Below are 15,760 nucleotides of genomic sequence, written 5' to 3'. Positions count from 1 at the left end.
CATCGGGACAGGCTTCAGAGCAGAAAAAAAGTCTGTTCACAATGAGTCAGAAGAGCACTGGTGTGAGGTGGAGAAGGATAAGACAGTACCTGCACAGTACCATGCTCGTGAGGGACCAGCATCTTCCCAGGAGGGAGGGGGCTGCGGCGTTACCCACCCCGTGCAGAGCTGCACCTTCCCTGCAAGCGGCTCACCCCAGCGAAGCCCCAGCCCAGCCACTTCCACGCTTTTATTATTTTATACTCCCATGTTCTGGCCAGGTCGCAGCTAGAGAAAGCTGCAACAGTTCTCTCCTCCTCACACAACCACTGACAGTTTGTAGTTCTCCGGCCCAGCATGAATCTAGCCCCAGGGGACAAAGCTTCCCTCAGTAAAGAAAAAGCTGGGGAGACAAATTCAGAAGACATGCAAGCGAACTCCTCTGGGCACTGCACCTGCATCAGACTGACACCGGAGCGCAGGGCTCTTCATTTTCTCTTGACCTTTCATCTCCAGCCTGTCCACCACGCCAGGCACTGGCAGGAGAGAGCTACAAGGTCACACCGCCCTAAGGCTGAAACGCAAACCCTCCTCAGGAGGTTGGCTCCTGCCCAAGAGAACTGGTTTAATTGGGGGAGACCTCACCTAGCAGGGAAGGTACTCAGTAAGGCACTGTTGGAGCTGCTGAACCCAAGTTACAGAGCTGAAGGACAGACAACCTCCTTCACAGATACATGGCAGCTTTTTTCCTCCCCTCGGCCAGAAACTCTGTCCGAGGAAAGACGACTGGCAGGCAATTTGAAACAGCAAATCCAGACAGGCTGCCTGCAACCGTGGCAGAGAGCTCAGCATGCCACACACACACCCCACTCAGGTGCTCAGGCTATCAGTAACGTTAACCACCCACAGTGCAAGAAGCCAGCTACCAAATTTCTACCTGGGAGATCACGCCTGAGGGTGAAAGGCATCCCTCAGCGGATACTGGAGCCTAGCAAGGACTGAGAAACCCTGTGAAGTGAAACCTTCTTCCTGGGGTGAGAAGCAGTAAGGATGGACATTCTCGAACTGCGCTAACGTCCAGACCCACTACTCCCCCACCAAAACCCCCGATGTTTTATTCTTCACATATCACTTGCCTAAGCAGCACCAAGTTGTAGCCAGAGCATCTATGGGTTGTACGTATACTCTGCAGTGAACCCAACGGATTTGTTTTAATCCTTGAGATCTGGAAGACCAGTATGTGGAACTCTGAACAACTGTGTGCGCATGTGTACACATCTACAGACCACCAAAGCAGTACTTTTGAGTTTAACACACTTTGCTCTGTGCAGCCCAAGCATAGTCGGTCCAGCCCAGGCCTTTGCTTCTTTTCCACACAGTGGAATACATTCTACTGCAAGAGTAGACTTTCCCAGTTGCAAGGTGCTCCAACACCAGGGTGAGGACAAACTGTTCACTAGGACACCAAATTGCACTGCTTGGCTTGGACAAGAAACCGGTCAACATTTTAAAGAGGGGATTTTATAGCCCGCACAACAGACTCCCAAGTTTCACTTTTCAACACACAAGTGTGGCAAAAGGGACAACCCCAGTCTAGAGTAAATGAATTCCACAAATATATAACAGTTTCAACAGCCTTGAGTACCGGTGCTCAGACTAAGGCTTTCTAATAAGTAATTCATCATAAAAATAAACCCAGTTTTCAGCTGGAAGTAAAAGGAAACCCAGGAGATTTGAAGCTTGACCTTTCTACATCTGTTGAAAAGCCATCAGGATCTTATCGGACCTGTTTAGCCCATGGAGCTCCCTTCCCAACCCTACATCGCAAGAGGTCAGGAAATGAAGGCTCTCAGTCATCACAGTTTGATTAAGATGGCTTAAAATTCGAGCTTTAATTGAAAGGGAAAGAAACATTCCAAAAGGATATATGTTTCATAGACTCAACTGAGTTACCAAATTTAGGTTTCATTGGATGTTATTGCAAACATGAACATTAAATCATAAGCACCGAATAGTAGAGAACTCAAAAAAAAAAAGATATAACCATACCATATCAGAAGGGATCGGACCAAATGCTTTTGTAGGCAACTATCCAAATGTGATGCACCAACACATTAGCTCAAAGGATGTAAGGACATCCCTGAACCCACCAGAAAAAACTTCTGAGGACTGACTACATCAACATTTTCCTGGCAAGTATCTTCTCTGCCAGCAATAAATCCCAGCTCAATACATATCTAAAATGATATACATTAGAGGGCGTGTGTTTAAGAGTATTAAGTTGGCTTAAATTACTTGAGCAAAATTTTAAATATGTAATAGAAATCTAAAAAGGAACACAAAAAAATTGAGAACACCACTGCAATATTAATGCCAAGCTGTTACTTTTTTTTTTTTAAACAGATCTGTACAGCAACATAGCAAAGAATGCAGTGATCACAATTCAAGCCAGACAGCAATCTAAGGGAATACTAATCCTGTATACAGCAGAGCTGAAACACTCCCAACATTCAGATGCTCCAAGTATGTTGGCTACCCTAATGCACTCCAAACCAGTTCTACCTACATAGGACATTTTGGTGTGAAAAAGTTTCTGTAAAGTTCCCTTTGTTTCCAGTGTTTTTCTTGTACAAAATATTACAATGGTTTTTTATATATATGTTTACAGACTTGCACAGCTAGAAAAATATAAACTACAATTGGGCTTGGCAATCAGTTCTTTTCTTTAAATACATGACATTTCAGAGCAAAAATTGTAGTGGTAACATACCCTGCACTTCAAGCATCTGCACAGAAAAGCTTTCTTCCTTAAGCGTATCAAGCCTAAAAACCATGACTGCAGTGAGACATGTGCCACAGTAAGTGCAACGAATGCAATTCATCTACCTCCTGGCATAAGGAAGACACAAGATGAATGTTATTTGTGCAGGTTAGTGGCACAATATAGAAAAATCCGTAACTAAACATTAAATTCCTTAATAACATTCATTAATTTCATAGGCAGAGCCTGTTAAAAAAAGGACAACCGTTGTAGCTTTTAAGAAAAGCAGACGCTAAGTTCACGGGGCTTTATACATCTTGAACAAAAATGCAACCACAGTTAACATTTCGGGGCATTTGCTAGCTTCAAGCAAGCCCCCAGGTATTAAGGTTTTTTCCATTCAACTTTTAAGTAGAGGCCGGGGAGGATTTTTTGCTTTAAAGCTACAGTATCTGTCATTATGGCTTTTAACACCCCAGCTTTCACCCAGATGAGGTACATGTTTCTAGTGAAATGGTAACAGTTGAGCAGGATGAGTTTCAATGGACCACAAAAATCCACACATAGGTGTAAACAGGTTGTCTTATGAAAGGTTGCCAAACCAAATTGTAACAGCGCAAAACAAGATTTCTTCTTTTATTTTTCTCTGTAGAAAGCGTTGTCGAGGCATCTAGGACGTCGCTAGTAGTTAAGCCACTGAGCAAACCCTCTTTCCACCAGACTTCTGTTTACCGACACCACCTAAAAGGAGGTAAAAAAAAAAGTAGAAAGGTGAACAAACTACTAGCAAGAAGCATCAGCAAGTTCCTAACCAGCAATAAAAAGTCTGCATAATCATATACCTTATCAGTGTTGAAAAAATAGGCATGTTAACATACCCACCTCATCTCCCGTCAAGTTCCACAGCTGTATCAGTGGCAGACCTGTTGCGCTGTCATAATTTGTGACCTGGAAACACAGAAGAACATTAGCGTGCAGCAATTCTGGTCTGAGCCGTGCAGGGTGCAAGGCTAGCATCATTCACTGCATATCAGATCCTCAGACTCAGCGTAGGCTCGTGGAAATGTAGCTCCTGCCACCAGGCAGCTGGGACACCCTGCTGGCAAGTGCGCTCTGGTCGCTCAAATCCGTGCCCTTGCTAGAATTAGTGATGCATTTGAGCACTGCACTAAAACCCAAGGAAGCTGCGAGATTGAGCGTCACAAGCGCTATCGGCTTCCCACTCGTCCCAACTGCCTTACGTGGACAGCTACAGCCACTGTCAGAGGCACTTCGGAAGAGGCAAGTGCCTCTTCGCTGAGACCAGGCACTGCATGCAGAAGCCTTTGGGATGCCCTTACTTCTCCCTCCGGCCAGCCAGAGGCCAAGTCCTGGATGTCAGTCTTGCAAAGACTGTTGAGACTGGCAAAGCAGCGCAGACCCAGGTGAATATTTGATCCGCTGGACAACAGGCCACTTTGTGCTCTGTAAATCCATCCAGGTGCCCTTCCTCTCTGCCCGCATCAGTAACAAGAGGGAATACTCATCCCTTCCCAGCCAGGCAGTCCTGAGTGGTCCTGGTGCCACACAAGGAAGTTTTCGGCGCCCGAGATTGCTCGACGAGAATCCTGCCCAGCAGCCAGGCTTACAGGCTGTGGCTTTGTTTTCGATTTTAACACGCACGGTATGCGAGGGGGCAGAGAGGACAACAGCAGCAGTCAAATTGGCAACCAGACTTCCAGGCAGCTCTCGTGTACCTGTGCCACTAGGACTGCGCCTTTGGTCATCTCACTAACAGCGGCGTCGGCTTCAGGTGAAAAGTGATCCTCGTCTTGGGAAAGAAAAGAGCAGGAGAAAACAAATGAGATATATTCTTCACAGGCTTTAAAGGCCAGAAGGGACTATTAAGCTAATCTTGCCTGACCTCCTACATAAGTTAGGCCAGAGAATCCTCACCTACTGTTGCTGTACGCATTTGCTGAAACCAGTCTATTAAGCTGGAGATCACACAAGTATTGTGCCTGCTGTGTTGCTGAAGGGAAAGGATGAAGTGCTTTCTAAAGCCACTAGCTCAGTTAATGTGAACATAAGTGGCTGATGAATTAGGAGGCTTTAAAGACAGAAAAGTCTACTTCTGCAGTACGTTTGAGCTGCCATTAGTATTTTGATCCTTAATAAACTAAGCTCAGGGGCCTCAGGACATTACTGACCCTGCACAGAGTGCAATACTGTGAACGGGAACTCCGAAGCATTTGTATCACAGGCCGGCTGGCACCTGAACAGTGCCAAATGCACTCTTGGCAGCTCAGGTCTCTCAGCCTGCACAGCTTACGTGGGCACTGTTGCTAACTCCACACCTGTAATGCAGCAGGAAACTCTTGTGTCCCAGGCAATACAGTTACAATCTACACTGCAGACCAGACATTTCAGAAGTATTTTCATTTTGGAGGAAAGTTGCTTATTTCCTACCAAATCACTGCAAAATGAAGTTTCTCCTTTGTGCTCCCCACCCTGAGACCGCCTCCAGCAGCAAGTGAACTCCTTACAAATCCCGAAGGAGGTCGATTACCTCAGGGAACATGGAAAACACTGACTTCTGCAAGAAGCAGCTTAAACCTCGCCATCCATCTACAGTCTTGGCAGAGCCTCCTGTACCTCCTGGTTAGAGCACGCATCTCTAACACCACTAGAAAAAAGGAAAAAAAAAAAAGGGGGGGGGGGGGGCAAACCAAAGCATTTCTAGGTAGTGACTGACATTCTTCCAGTGCTTGGAGGGTAGTCTTTTGAACACAGAATTATACACATCAGTCATTTTAGTAGGAAAATGTCAGATATTCATCTAGCAGATTAAAAACTAAGTTTGCGTTTACAGCTACTCTATGACAGAAGAAGGCAGAGTAGTTACAGCTGCTTCACCTGTACCCTGCCAGTCCTGCCAACTTGCTGTTTAGGAGAGTAATTCATTCTCTCCTCCACCCAGGAAAAAGCCTGAACATTTATCATCTTTCCCCTGGAGCCTGACAGGTTATGCCATGCTAGCACATTTAGAAGAATAAAATACAATTTTTCCAATCTTGCTCTAGTCACATCAGAGGCTGCGCTTGCAATAGGAGGGAAAAGGTTTAGACAGAATCATCGCTTGTACACAGTTGGTATCCATTTAAACCTGCAGGGGGAGCACCAACGGTATGTCTTGAGAGCTCCATTACCTGGGAGTGGCACCACGTTGTCTAGTAAAACTTCTGCTCCTTGGAAAGGTAGTGATAAAAAATCAGACCTTAAAGAAAAGAGAATCAATCAGAGTAAGAACACGGCTTTAAGTTTCTCCTGTATTCTTTTAGAGCAATTGATTAATCAATGTCACCTTACAGGAATTCAGTTTGAAATTGATGACAGTAAAAAAAAAAAATCAGATTGTTCTCCCAGCAATCTAAGCAACAGCAATAAATAGTCTGATTAGCACGCCAAGTTGGATTGGGCTCCAAGCAAAAACCACCTCCATAATGGAAGCTGTACTGCTTTTCTCCCACCTCTGGGGCACAATCAAGTATTTAATGGGCTTGTCTAAGAAAACCCCCATCCAATACAGCTCTCCCAGCCAATGGGGCTGGGGCACAGAGAATCTGAATCTTCTTTCTAGCTCATCAATTAACTACAATTTAGGGCCTCCTGAAGGCATCCTTTCACTCAGCTTCCACGCTGAAGTGGCAGAAGTTGCAATTTCCTCTCCCCTCCCCTTCGAAAAAGCCTTGCAAGAGCTTGCTGTGCTCCCAAGGAATTCACAGCTGCTGCTGAGCCAAACCTTTCCACCGTTTTCCGCTTCAGCTGTGGAAAAACCTATAAGCAATTCAAACGGTATATGAAGATTCAAGCCAGATATTGCCTTAGGCCACAGAAGAGGAGCTAAAGACCTGATTTGTCTGAGTGTGTCAATCTTCACTTTGTCGTATCCTCCATAGTCCACGTATCTGAGCTCCACTTCACCGGTCTCTTCGAAGTAGCTAATAACTTGAGCCCGGAACCATGCCCCATCCAGGCCTGGAGCCGCGCAGATAATGCCAACTGCAAAACACAGGAGTACAGAGGAGAAAGGCTCAGCGTAAGTGGATTTCCAGAAATTAGCACTTCAGGCATCAGTACTTATCTACTGAGAATCAACAGCATTTCTTACGCTGCCAACATCTTCTTTCACCACCACCCACACCCCCACCAGACAAGGCCTGCAGCTGGGACGCAGGAGAAGTGGGTTTTACTCTCAAGTCTCTGTCTGCCACTTCCATGCTGTTCTACCCAGGTGTACAGTTCCCTTCCAGCCTTCGGTCACTAACAGTGAGGTCTGTCCCCAAAAAGGAAAGTTAGCGCTAGTAACCCCCTTCCATGTGATGCACCCTCCACTTTACACCACGTGCAGACTGTGACACTATGAAGATTTGGGAGTAGTTCCATACTTTGTCAGCAAAAATACACCAGATGCCAAGTTGATTAGAAATAGCCTGAGATGGACTTTATCTCATTCTGAATTTCAACATGCAACTAAGTGGCTGGGGAGGTACTCTAGGGATGAGTGGGGTAAGGAAGAGTAGAGCAGCATCTGTAGTCTGCCAGCGGCTTAAAAAAATATGAAATGACAAGTGAACTATCACATTCTCATCCACTGGGAAACTTCCCAAGCCTAACTCAGTGGCATCAGGCTTTCGTGTGACCCTAGAAGTTTCTCAGCTGAACAATTTGTGAGCAATCACATTACATGCCTTCTACTGGAGTTGGCAGGGTTGGAATTTCCAGTTGAGAATAGCAGGCGTACATCTGCTGGTCGAGGCTACGCAGACCATGGAAAGTGGGGTGCGTATGCTGCTGTAGAAACATGTGCCCTGCATCGACTTGGTTTGCCACGACGACCTCTACAGAGACTCCGTCTGGGAGGAAGAGCTGTCATGTGGAGAAAAGAAATTCTCATTAGCGTTCACTGCAACACAAGCTTCATTCACAGCAACTCCATGTTCCACCAGCAACTCCTGAGGCTTACAGCCATGGGTGGAAAAGCCCTGGCACTCCGGTATTTCACTTCCAAAAGCTACTCACTGTTACTCCCTGCTGCTCTAACAGAAATCAGACTTGAGGCGGGGCCCGCCTTGCATACAAAAAGACTATCGGCATGAAGCAGTCGGAAGACTTATTTACCCAAGGGATCCGGGGAACTACAGGCCTGTCGGTCTGACCTCGGTGCCAGGGAAGGTTACAGAGCAGATCATCTTGAGTGCCATCACACAGCAGGTACAAGACAACCAGGTGATCAGGCCCAGTCAGCGTGGGTTTATGAAACGCAGGTCTTGCTTGACTAACCTGATCTCCCTCTGTAGCAAGGTGACCCACTTAGTAGATGAGAGAAAGGCTGTGGATGTTGTCTACCTAGACTTTAGTAAAGCCTTTGACAGCATTTCCCACAGCATTCTCCTGGAGAAACTGGCTGCTCATGGCTTGCATGGGCGTACTCTTACTAGGTAAAAAACTGGCTAGATGGCCAGGCCCAAAGAGTGGTGGTGAATGGAGTTAAATCCAGTTGGCAGCCAGTCACAAGTGGTGGTCCCCAGAGCTCAGTTTTGGGGCCAGTTCTCTTTAATATCTTTATCAATGATCTGGACAAGGGGATCGAGTGCACCCTCAGTAAGTTTGTGGATGACACCAAGTTGGGCAGGAGTGTTGATCTGCTCGAGGGTAGGAAGGGTCTCCAGAGGGATCTGGACAGGCTGGATGGATGACCTGAGGCCAGTTGTATGCAATTCAACAAGGCCAAGTGCCGCGTCCTGCACCTGGGTCACAACAACCCCACGCGGCGCTACAGGCCTGGGGAAGAGTGGCTGGAAAACTGCCTGGTGGAAAAGGACCCGGGGGTGTTGGTCAACAGCCGGCTGAATATGAGCCAGCAGTGTGCCCAGGTGGCCAAGGTGGCCAACGGCATCCTGGCCTGTATCAGAAATAGTGTGGCCAGCAGGAGCAGGGCAGGGATCGCCCACCCAGGGATCAGCACTGGTGAGGCTGCACCTCGAATACTGTGTTCAGTTTTGGGCCCCTCACTAGAAGAAAGACGCTGAGGTGCTGGAGCGTGTCCAGAGAAGGGCAACGAAGCTGGTGAAGGGTCTGGAGCACAAGTCCTATGAGGAGCAGCTGAGGGAACTGGGGTTCTTCAGTCTGGAGAAAAGGAGGCTGAGGGGAGACCTTATCACTCTCTACAGCTACCTCAAAGGAGGTTGTACCGAGGTGGGTCTTGGTCTCTTTTCCCAAGTAAGAAGTGACAGGATGAGAGGAAACAGCCCCAAGTTGTGCCACGGGAGGTTTAGATTGGATATTAGGAAAAATTTCTCCACTGAAAGGGTTGTCAAGCATTGGAACAGGCTGCCCAGGAAAGTGGTTGAGTCACCATCCCTGGGGGTATTTAAAAGACGTGTAGACGTGCTGCTTAGGGACATGGTTTAGTGGTGGACTTGGCAGTGTTAGGTTAATGGTTGGACTTGATGATCTTAAAGGTCTTTTCCAACCTAAATGATTCTATGATTCTACATTTCTCAGCTCAGGCAGAATGGAAACTGCAGTGGAAGAGCAGGTAGGCAAATCTGATCTGTAACAGTTACATAAGCTGGACAGCAGAGAGCCACACAAAATCCAACTGGTTTTGAGGGCATCTGTGAACCAGCCACGTTGACGTAGCATACTATGACAGCAGCGACCAACAACAGCCTTCCACCCTGACATCAGCATAGCCAGCAAGCTGGGACTTACCCAGGCAGTCATAAGGAGGGAATGAAGCGTCAGTGGTGTTGGTGGAGGTAGAGCGTAGATGTTGGTGAGACACAGCTCTTTGAACTTCTTGCCAATCAGGCTCAGTACTTTTTCGACTTGTTGCGAAGAGCCTGGAAGACAAAAATCCCACAGAAAGTCTGTAGTACAGATATGCTGAGGACACCCCCACCCCGTGAAGTGCCTTCTGCGCTACATCAACGATTTAATTTTTAATAGATTGGCCATGTAACCTGATATCAGACCAACATGAGCAACTCAGGCCCCAGTTTCAACAGCGTTAGCCTCCAGTATGAACCCAATTCACTGGCAGATATTTTTCAGCCACAATTAATCTAACATCCTTCACAGTCAAGACCGCACTTGCTGATACACATCCCATAGCTCCTCCTTCAAGCCTGAAGGGATCCTTCAAAACGTGTTGGTTAAACTACAGCAGCCGAAGATGTTAAAATGCATTCTCACCTCTAGAATAAGAGGGTTCAAATGCCAAGGCACAGGCAACTTGGCATACACCTCTACTGTAACAGCACCGATTAGAAAAGTTTTGTAAAGCACTAGGCTCACAAAGCCACTAAATCTGTTTAAATTCCTTGCCCATCTAATTAAGGCCCCCAAGCTACATATTAGACCATGAATAAAGAGACATTCCGCTTACCTTCAATGTGACAGACTTGGGAGTCACGGAAATAAGGTAGTGTTGAGACATAAATTTTGGCACCAGACGATTGCCTCAAGAAGCTCATAAATTTTCCTTGTTTGCCGATCAAGCGGCCAACTAATTCCTTTATGAAAGTAACAAGAAAGCAACAGTCAGGAAGAGAAACATAGATCAAACAACACCGTTCTCTGTGGCTTATTTCACCCACATTCCCAGTTCCTGTAGCACAGGGCCAGGCAGAATAAGTATAAGGGAATGCTGGACCAGCGCAGAGTTCAGCAGGTCTATGACAAGTCAAGGTAGATACAGATCAGTAAGCACAGCTTGTTTTGATAGATCCGTCTTCGTATCTTGTAGAATGACACAAAGACACGATGGTTTTTACCAGGCCTGGTAAAAGCTACTGTCTTCCTACAGTCAAGTGAAGTCACGTCCTCTCCCAATCTCCTACCATTTCTTGTTTTAAAAAAGCATGCTACATGCCTTTTTCATTCAAATATGAAATACTAAGTTTTAGCAATTTTTAAACAAGCTAATTAGATTAGATAGGGAGTAGACAAATTCATGGGAGAGTAAACCAGGCTATCATGCCCATTAGACTGCAGAGTCCCAGGACAGCTGTGCGGGATGATGAAGAGATGTCTTTGCATGCCCTATTACTTCTACTCTTTCACTGGCACCTGCCACCACCTACTGTCAGAGACCAGGTACCAGAGCAGAAGTGTTGGGCCCAAGTCAGTATGGATAATCCTATACAATGTAGAGTTGGCTACTTCAAGAAAAGTGACAGCCTGTCTTCATGAAACACTGAAACATATTTTTCTGCTGTAGAACTGCTTCTTTAGCCTGTGTTTTACTGGTCCATTAAAATGCACGTTACACGTCTTCCCTGGGCTCACAGCATCCAAGCACTCGAGGCAGCATGCTTATCCTGCCGGGAGCTGCTGTCTCACATTACTGGCTGTCATTATTCGGGTCTGCTGAGCAGCAGAACTGCAAGAGCGATGCTGTGCAGGACAGCCACAGATGATTTTGCATACACAAAGCAGGGAAGAAGGTATGAACGTAGTCCTAAAAACACAGTCTCTCTCTCAACGCAAAAGAAAGCTCACTATAAAGACAGAGACACAGCAGCTCTACAGAATAGCTCATACGAGCATTCAGCTTGTGAGGAAGGGTTTGGACAGGCAGTTGAAACATAACCCTCCTACATAGCAGGGGAAAAAAAAAAAAAAAAAATCACCTGCCCTTAATAACTGTGTACCCTCAAAGCCTTCTGAATGCTTTCAGAGCATCGGACTAACAGATTGGGGTGGAAGATAATGGGGAATAATGAGTCCAGCAACCAACATTACCCTGGGCATAACCCTGACATGCCTCTTGTTTACAGGTGTGTACTGGCTCTTTGTTCCTGTTGAGTCCTAACGGGAGCTAAATGCTTAAATCCTCGTTGATTTGTTGTTGATCTCTCTGGGATGGCACTGAGCCAGTACCAGGCTGGAAGAACCAGAAGATGGCTATGTAGGGCAAGGCAGGATGCGCGAGCAGGCCAACGGCTGGTTACCTTTGGAACCTCTATCTCCCAGATAACGACGCCGGACTTGCTGGATTCTCCTCTTAGCTTAGAGTTCTGCCGACTCACTGTCTTCCTCATGGCACAGCCACTGTCCACAAAGTCCACGCTATTTACATCCAAACCTACAAGACATACAGACATGTCAGTATTCAGACAACCCACACAATCCAGCTACCAGACACAAGGCCATGAAAATATATAATTTCATAGAGAGGTGACATTGAGCTCTTCCTATGCATTCAGTTGGGATGATCCTGTATCAGGTTCTCTGGTATTTCAGAAAGGGTAAAGTCCCATCACACGCGGCCTGCTACAAGTTTCCTTTTATTGCTGGAGAAAAACCTGCACACCTCTGGGAATGCAACAGAAGGAGGCCCGAGTTCAGCAGGAGTCCTTCAAACATGGTGACACCTTATGCAGCAGCAGAGACAAGACACTTTAAGTCAAAAGTTACCAGCTGAACGAGAGCTATGCTAACACCAACACTGAGCTGCTGCTGCAGCAAGGTATTTTGCATTTTCCCCACATGGTTTAAACAGGGCTTTTCACAGGGAGTTCAGCATGCAGGGAGGGATGTGCAACCTATTCGTCTGCTCTTTGCATTGACATTACATTCCTGCCCCAACGAGGGTTGCACGGTGACCTGAGCACCAGCTGTGCCCACTACTAGCTGTGGTAGAGGATTGTCTCTTGCCCAGATTTGTCATATGCTTGAAGAAACAAGGTGCCAGAGCTGAGCTACGTTTTGTTCCCAAACCATCAGCCGATACCAGGAACATTCGTACTTGGGAAGGGGACAAACTCAAACAGCTTCCTCCTGGTCAGATCCCAGATACAGTCAGTGTAACAAGATCAAGAACAAGAACAAGGCTGATCCTTCCTCCAGATTAACAAGCAGAAACATGAAGATCCTCACTTGCTTGCAAGAATTCAGATCACCCAGTACAAGACCGAAGAGAAAAATAAGCCCAACAGCTGCCTCACATTTGCCACATCTTAATAAGTAACACAGCACAGATGCCTCGAAAGTCAAAGGCAAGCAGTGCAGCTGTTTGCAATAGACTTGCTAGACAAGGATGAGGATTTAAGTCTCACAGCCTGGGTGCGAAGGTCAGCTGTAGGACCTCTTATCCAACAGAGCCACATTATCAACTTTACCTGCTATACGCCGTCTCCCTACCTGTCTCCCTGCAGAGCTTTCAGCCCTTGTCATCACCAGGCTCCACAACACACCGTTGTACCTTCTCATCGCACCAGCATTCACAACAAGGCAAAACCATTTTCCTCCTGTGGTTACTCTCACTAGTGAAAATGTTTTGTGGGTTTAATCCTTAATTGTTGGCAAACTCACTCCCCATGTCTCACAACAAGCAGCGTTCCAACTACTTTGTAGCAATTACAAAAGACATCCTGTCATTAAGGGCTGTTGGCGCCACAGGGTCCTATAAAGGATTTTAACATCCATCCCCAAGGTCACACGGGTTAACATTTGCTCAGACAGCTTTGTATTCTGCCAGGCACACATCATCCAGGATCTAGAAGGCAAAAGCAACGCAGAGACAGATGGGGGAACTCCACGAACATTGCTCCCTGTTGGGATTTCTTGGCATGCACCTACCCTTCCAAGCAAAAAGGCTTCAGGGTAATTGGTCTGCAACCAACTGATTTTATCACAGCTCGTCAGAGCACTTCCCTGGTTCATCCAACAGCACCTCAGAAACCTGCCTTACAGCCTCCTTTCGGCAGCAGCCCACAAACACAGATAAGAACCCAGTCCTTACTAGAGGCTGCCCGAACTGAAGCAGAAACCATTTGCATTAGCAGGTCTCAAACCAGCAAGGTGTTCAACAGCCTGGCCTACATCCAGACACAGCCCATTTCACTGGGCTACTCAAGCACATGCTTCGCTTTAGACAATAAGCTTTGTGCTGAATGCAGACCAGTCTGTTCAACCTTTCGTCGTATACCCTGAAGATCACCCAGCTAACACGGGATCCTACAGGGACGGGAATTCTGAGAGCAAATGCATACCCACCTGCACACGAGGCCTAAATATTCATCTACTGGCAAAGGTAAAGATGAAGAGGACTTATCTGAACATGTTCTGAAGCAGAAGGGTTACAGCACATAAAATATTTGTTCACCACATTTTCATGGGAGCATTTTCAAATCCCTTACCTCCTGAGCGATCTCCATCCACCTCTGCTGCCCTGCGACGCTCATGATTCAAGCCTGGACCATCCTCCACGATTCCCAAAGACTCTCGTGTCAGTGTCGCTGATGCTGATGGCCACTGATCTTGGTTTGCACTAGAGCTTGAATCCTGTACAAGGCTCAGCGCAGCACTGCCGTGACACTCTGTGCTCTTTGAGATCAGAGGGAGAGAAACACAAGCAGGGACACCGCTTTCATCTTGAGATCCTGTCGTTTCTAGTTTTTCACTGTCGTCCTCAAGGGTGCTGGGCTGCGTTGTCACTACTGACAGGTCTGGAAGGTCCTGTGAGAGATCTAGCCTCTCGTGAGTTTGAGACAGAAGAGAGGGCGTCGTCGACCCTGCTGAGAGCAGGGAGGTCGAGGTTTCGTTCTCTCGGCATTCCTCTTCTGACGAGAGAGGCAGTCTTCGAGGAACACATGCTTCTGTTTTGGGTGGTGAATCATTCTCTGGCGCTTCTTCCTGCTGCTCTTCTTCAGTGGCTATTGCTTGTTTATCGTGATAGCTTGCATGCTTTTTTCTACGGGAATAGATCCACCAGCAGCCAACAAGTGCCAGCACTCCAGGTATGGCATATGGGATAATATTGCGGAAACGTGAAGCCATTTTACAGATCCTTAGCAATTATGTCTAGAAGAAGAAACAAAAGCCATGTTACAATAGTCACAGGAAAGGTAACAGCAAGGCTAAAGTTTCATAAATGCCTTGAGGTATTTCTATTAGCATGAACAGACTCGTTTTCTAGCCACTCCTTAAATTCACATCTCTGCTCCACCAACAGACCACAGAACAAGATCCTGACCTAAGACTAGGAATATCTGGACATTTCTCACCATTACGCTCACCAATTTCACCTTATCCCACCTTTACATGTAAAACAATTTCACCTTCTTTCTCCTGCCTCACCTTCGCAGGTCAGTACTACACACAAGGACAGCATCCGGCACTGCAAGTCTCTCCAGCATCAGGCTGGGTTCACAGCACAGCGGTACCACCAGCACTCCGAGACACAGACTTGACACGCTGCAGGTCTCCCCACTTCTCTGCTTGAAAGGCAGCACCACATTCCTGAGAGTTTCATAGGTTGACAACACGCACTTCTCTAAAACATAATAGCTCAGTGAAGGTGAAGTGCTTTGCAAATGTTCTCATCCACAGCAACTGCGAGAGGCTGGTGAGCGGGCACACGACAGAAGTCTGCAGTTAAGTAGACGCTAAACAGCAACACGCAGCTACTCCATTTACTTTTATACACACAGTGTAGGAATTCCTAAACAAAGAACAGCTACAGCCTGATCAAGCAAGTGCCTCCCAATAACCAGAAGTGCCTCTACAAGATTTTGCAGCAGTGAAGATGGGAAATCTGCTATAGCGCCCTTACAACCGCAGTATTTATCTAGCAAAAGCAGCCCGGATAGGGACACTACTACCTAGGAACCCAGCTCCAAAGTTTGTTCTACATTACTATGTTGACAGCTGCTGCTTCTCTGACTTTCCAGAGTCGAAAGCTGTCTCTCTGACTTAGAAAGTGTGTGCACCCTTCCCCACCTGCACACCGCCGAGACTCATGTCCCAGTCATGCTCCTCCATTTACAAGCCTCACCTGGGTTATCCGAGGCAGGGCTGACATGCCTTTCCTTTTCCTTAAGGAAAGTCTACAGCTGGAACACAAAGCTAAACAGTTACCCACATCCCCAAAACAGCCTTGCTGCAAAGCACTTACAGTTTATATTTTCACTGAGCAGGAATTAAAGCAAAACATCACATGTCTGGTGATGCTTACACATGACAGATTTT

The 15,760-nt window shown here is 46.7% G+C and overlaps 1 protein-coding gene across 1 annotated transcript; it reads right to left on the bottom strand.

The window, feature by feature from the left end:
- Window positions 1–3,401: 3,401 nt before the first annotated feature.
- LOC142027861 (A-kinase anchor protein 1, mitochondrial-like) lies at window positions 3,402–15,301 on the bottom strand. Its single transcript, XM_075022061.1, has 10 exons — window positions 13,930–15,301; window positions 11,740–11,873; window positions 10,173–10,299; window positions 9,497–9,627; window positions 7,471–7,648; window positions 6,631–6,781; window positions 5,929–5,996; window positions 4,477–4,550; window positions 3,623–3,688; window positions 3,402–3,481 (listed from the first exon to the last, which is right to left on the bottom strand). The coding sequence occupies exons 1-10, from the start codon at window positions 14,567–14,569 to the stop codon at window positions 3,422–3,424; spliced, it is 1,629 nt and encodes a 542-aa protein (XP_074878162.1). The 5' UTR covers window positions 14,570–15,301; the 3' UTR covers window positions 3,402–3,421.
- Window positions 15,302–15,760: the final 459 nt, after the last annotated feature.

Source organism: Buteo buteo, unplaced genomic scaffold (assembly GCF_964188355.1).
Source record: "Buteo buteo unplaced genomic scaffold, bButBut1.hap1.1 HAP1_SCAFFOLD_74, whole genome shotgun sequence".
Taxonomy (NCBI): Eukaryota; Metazoa; Chordata; class Aves; order Accipitriformes; family Accipitridae; genus Buteo; species Buteo buteo.
The sequence above is the reverse complement of the archived record's forward strand: the minus strand, read 5'-3'. Positions and strand labels throughout refer to the sequence as shown.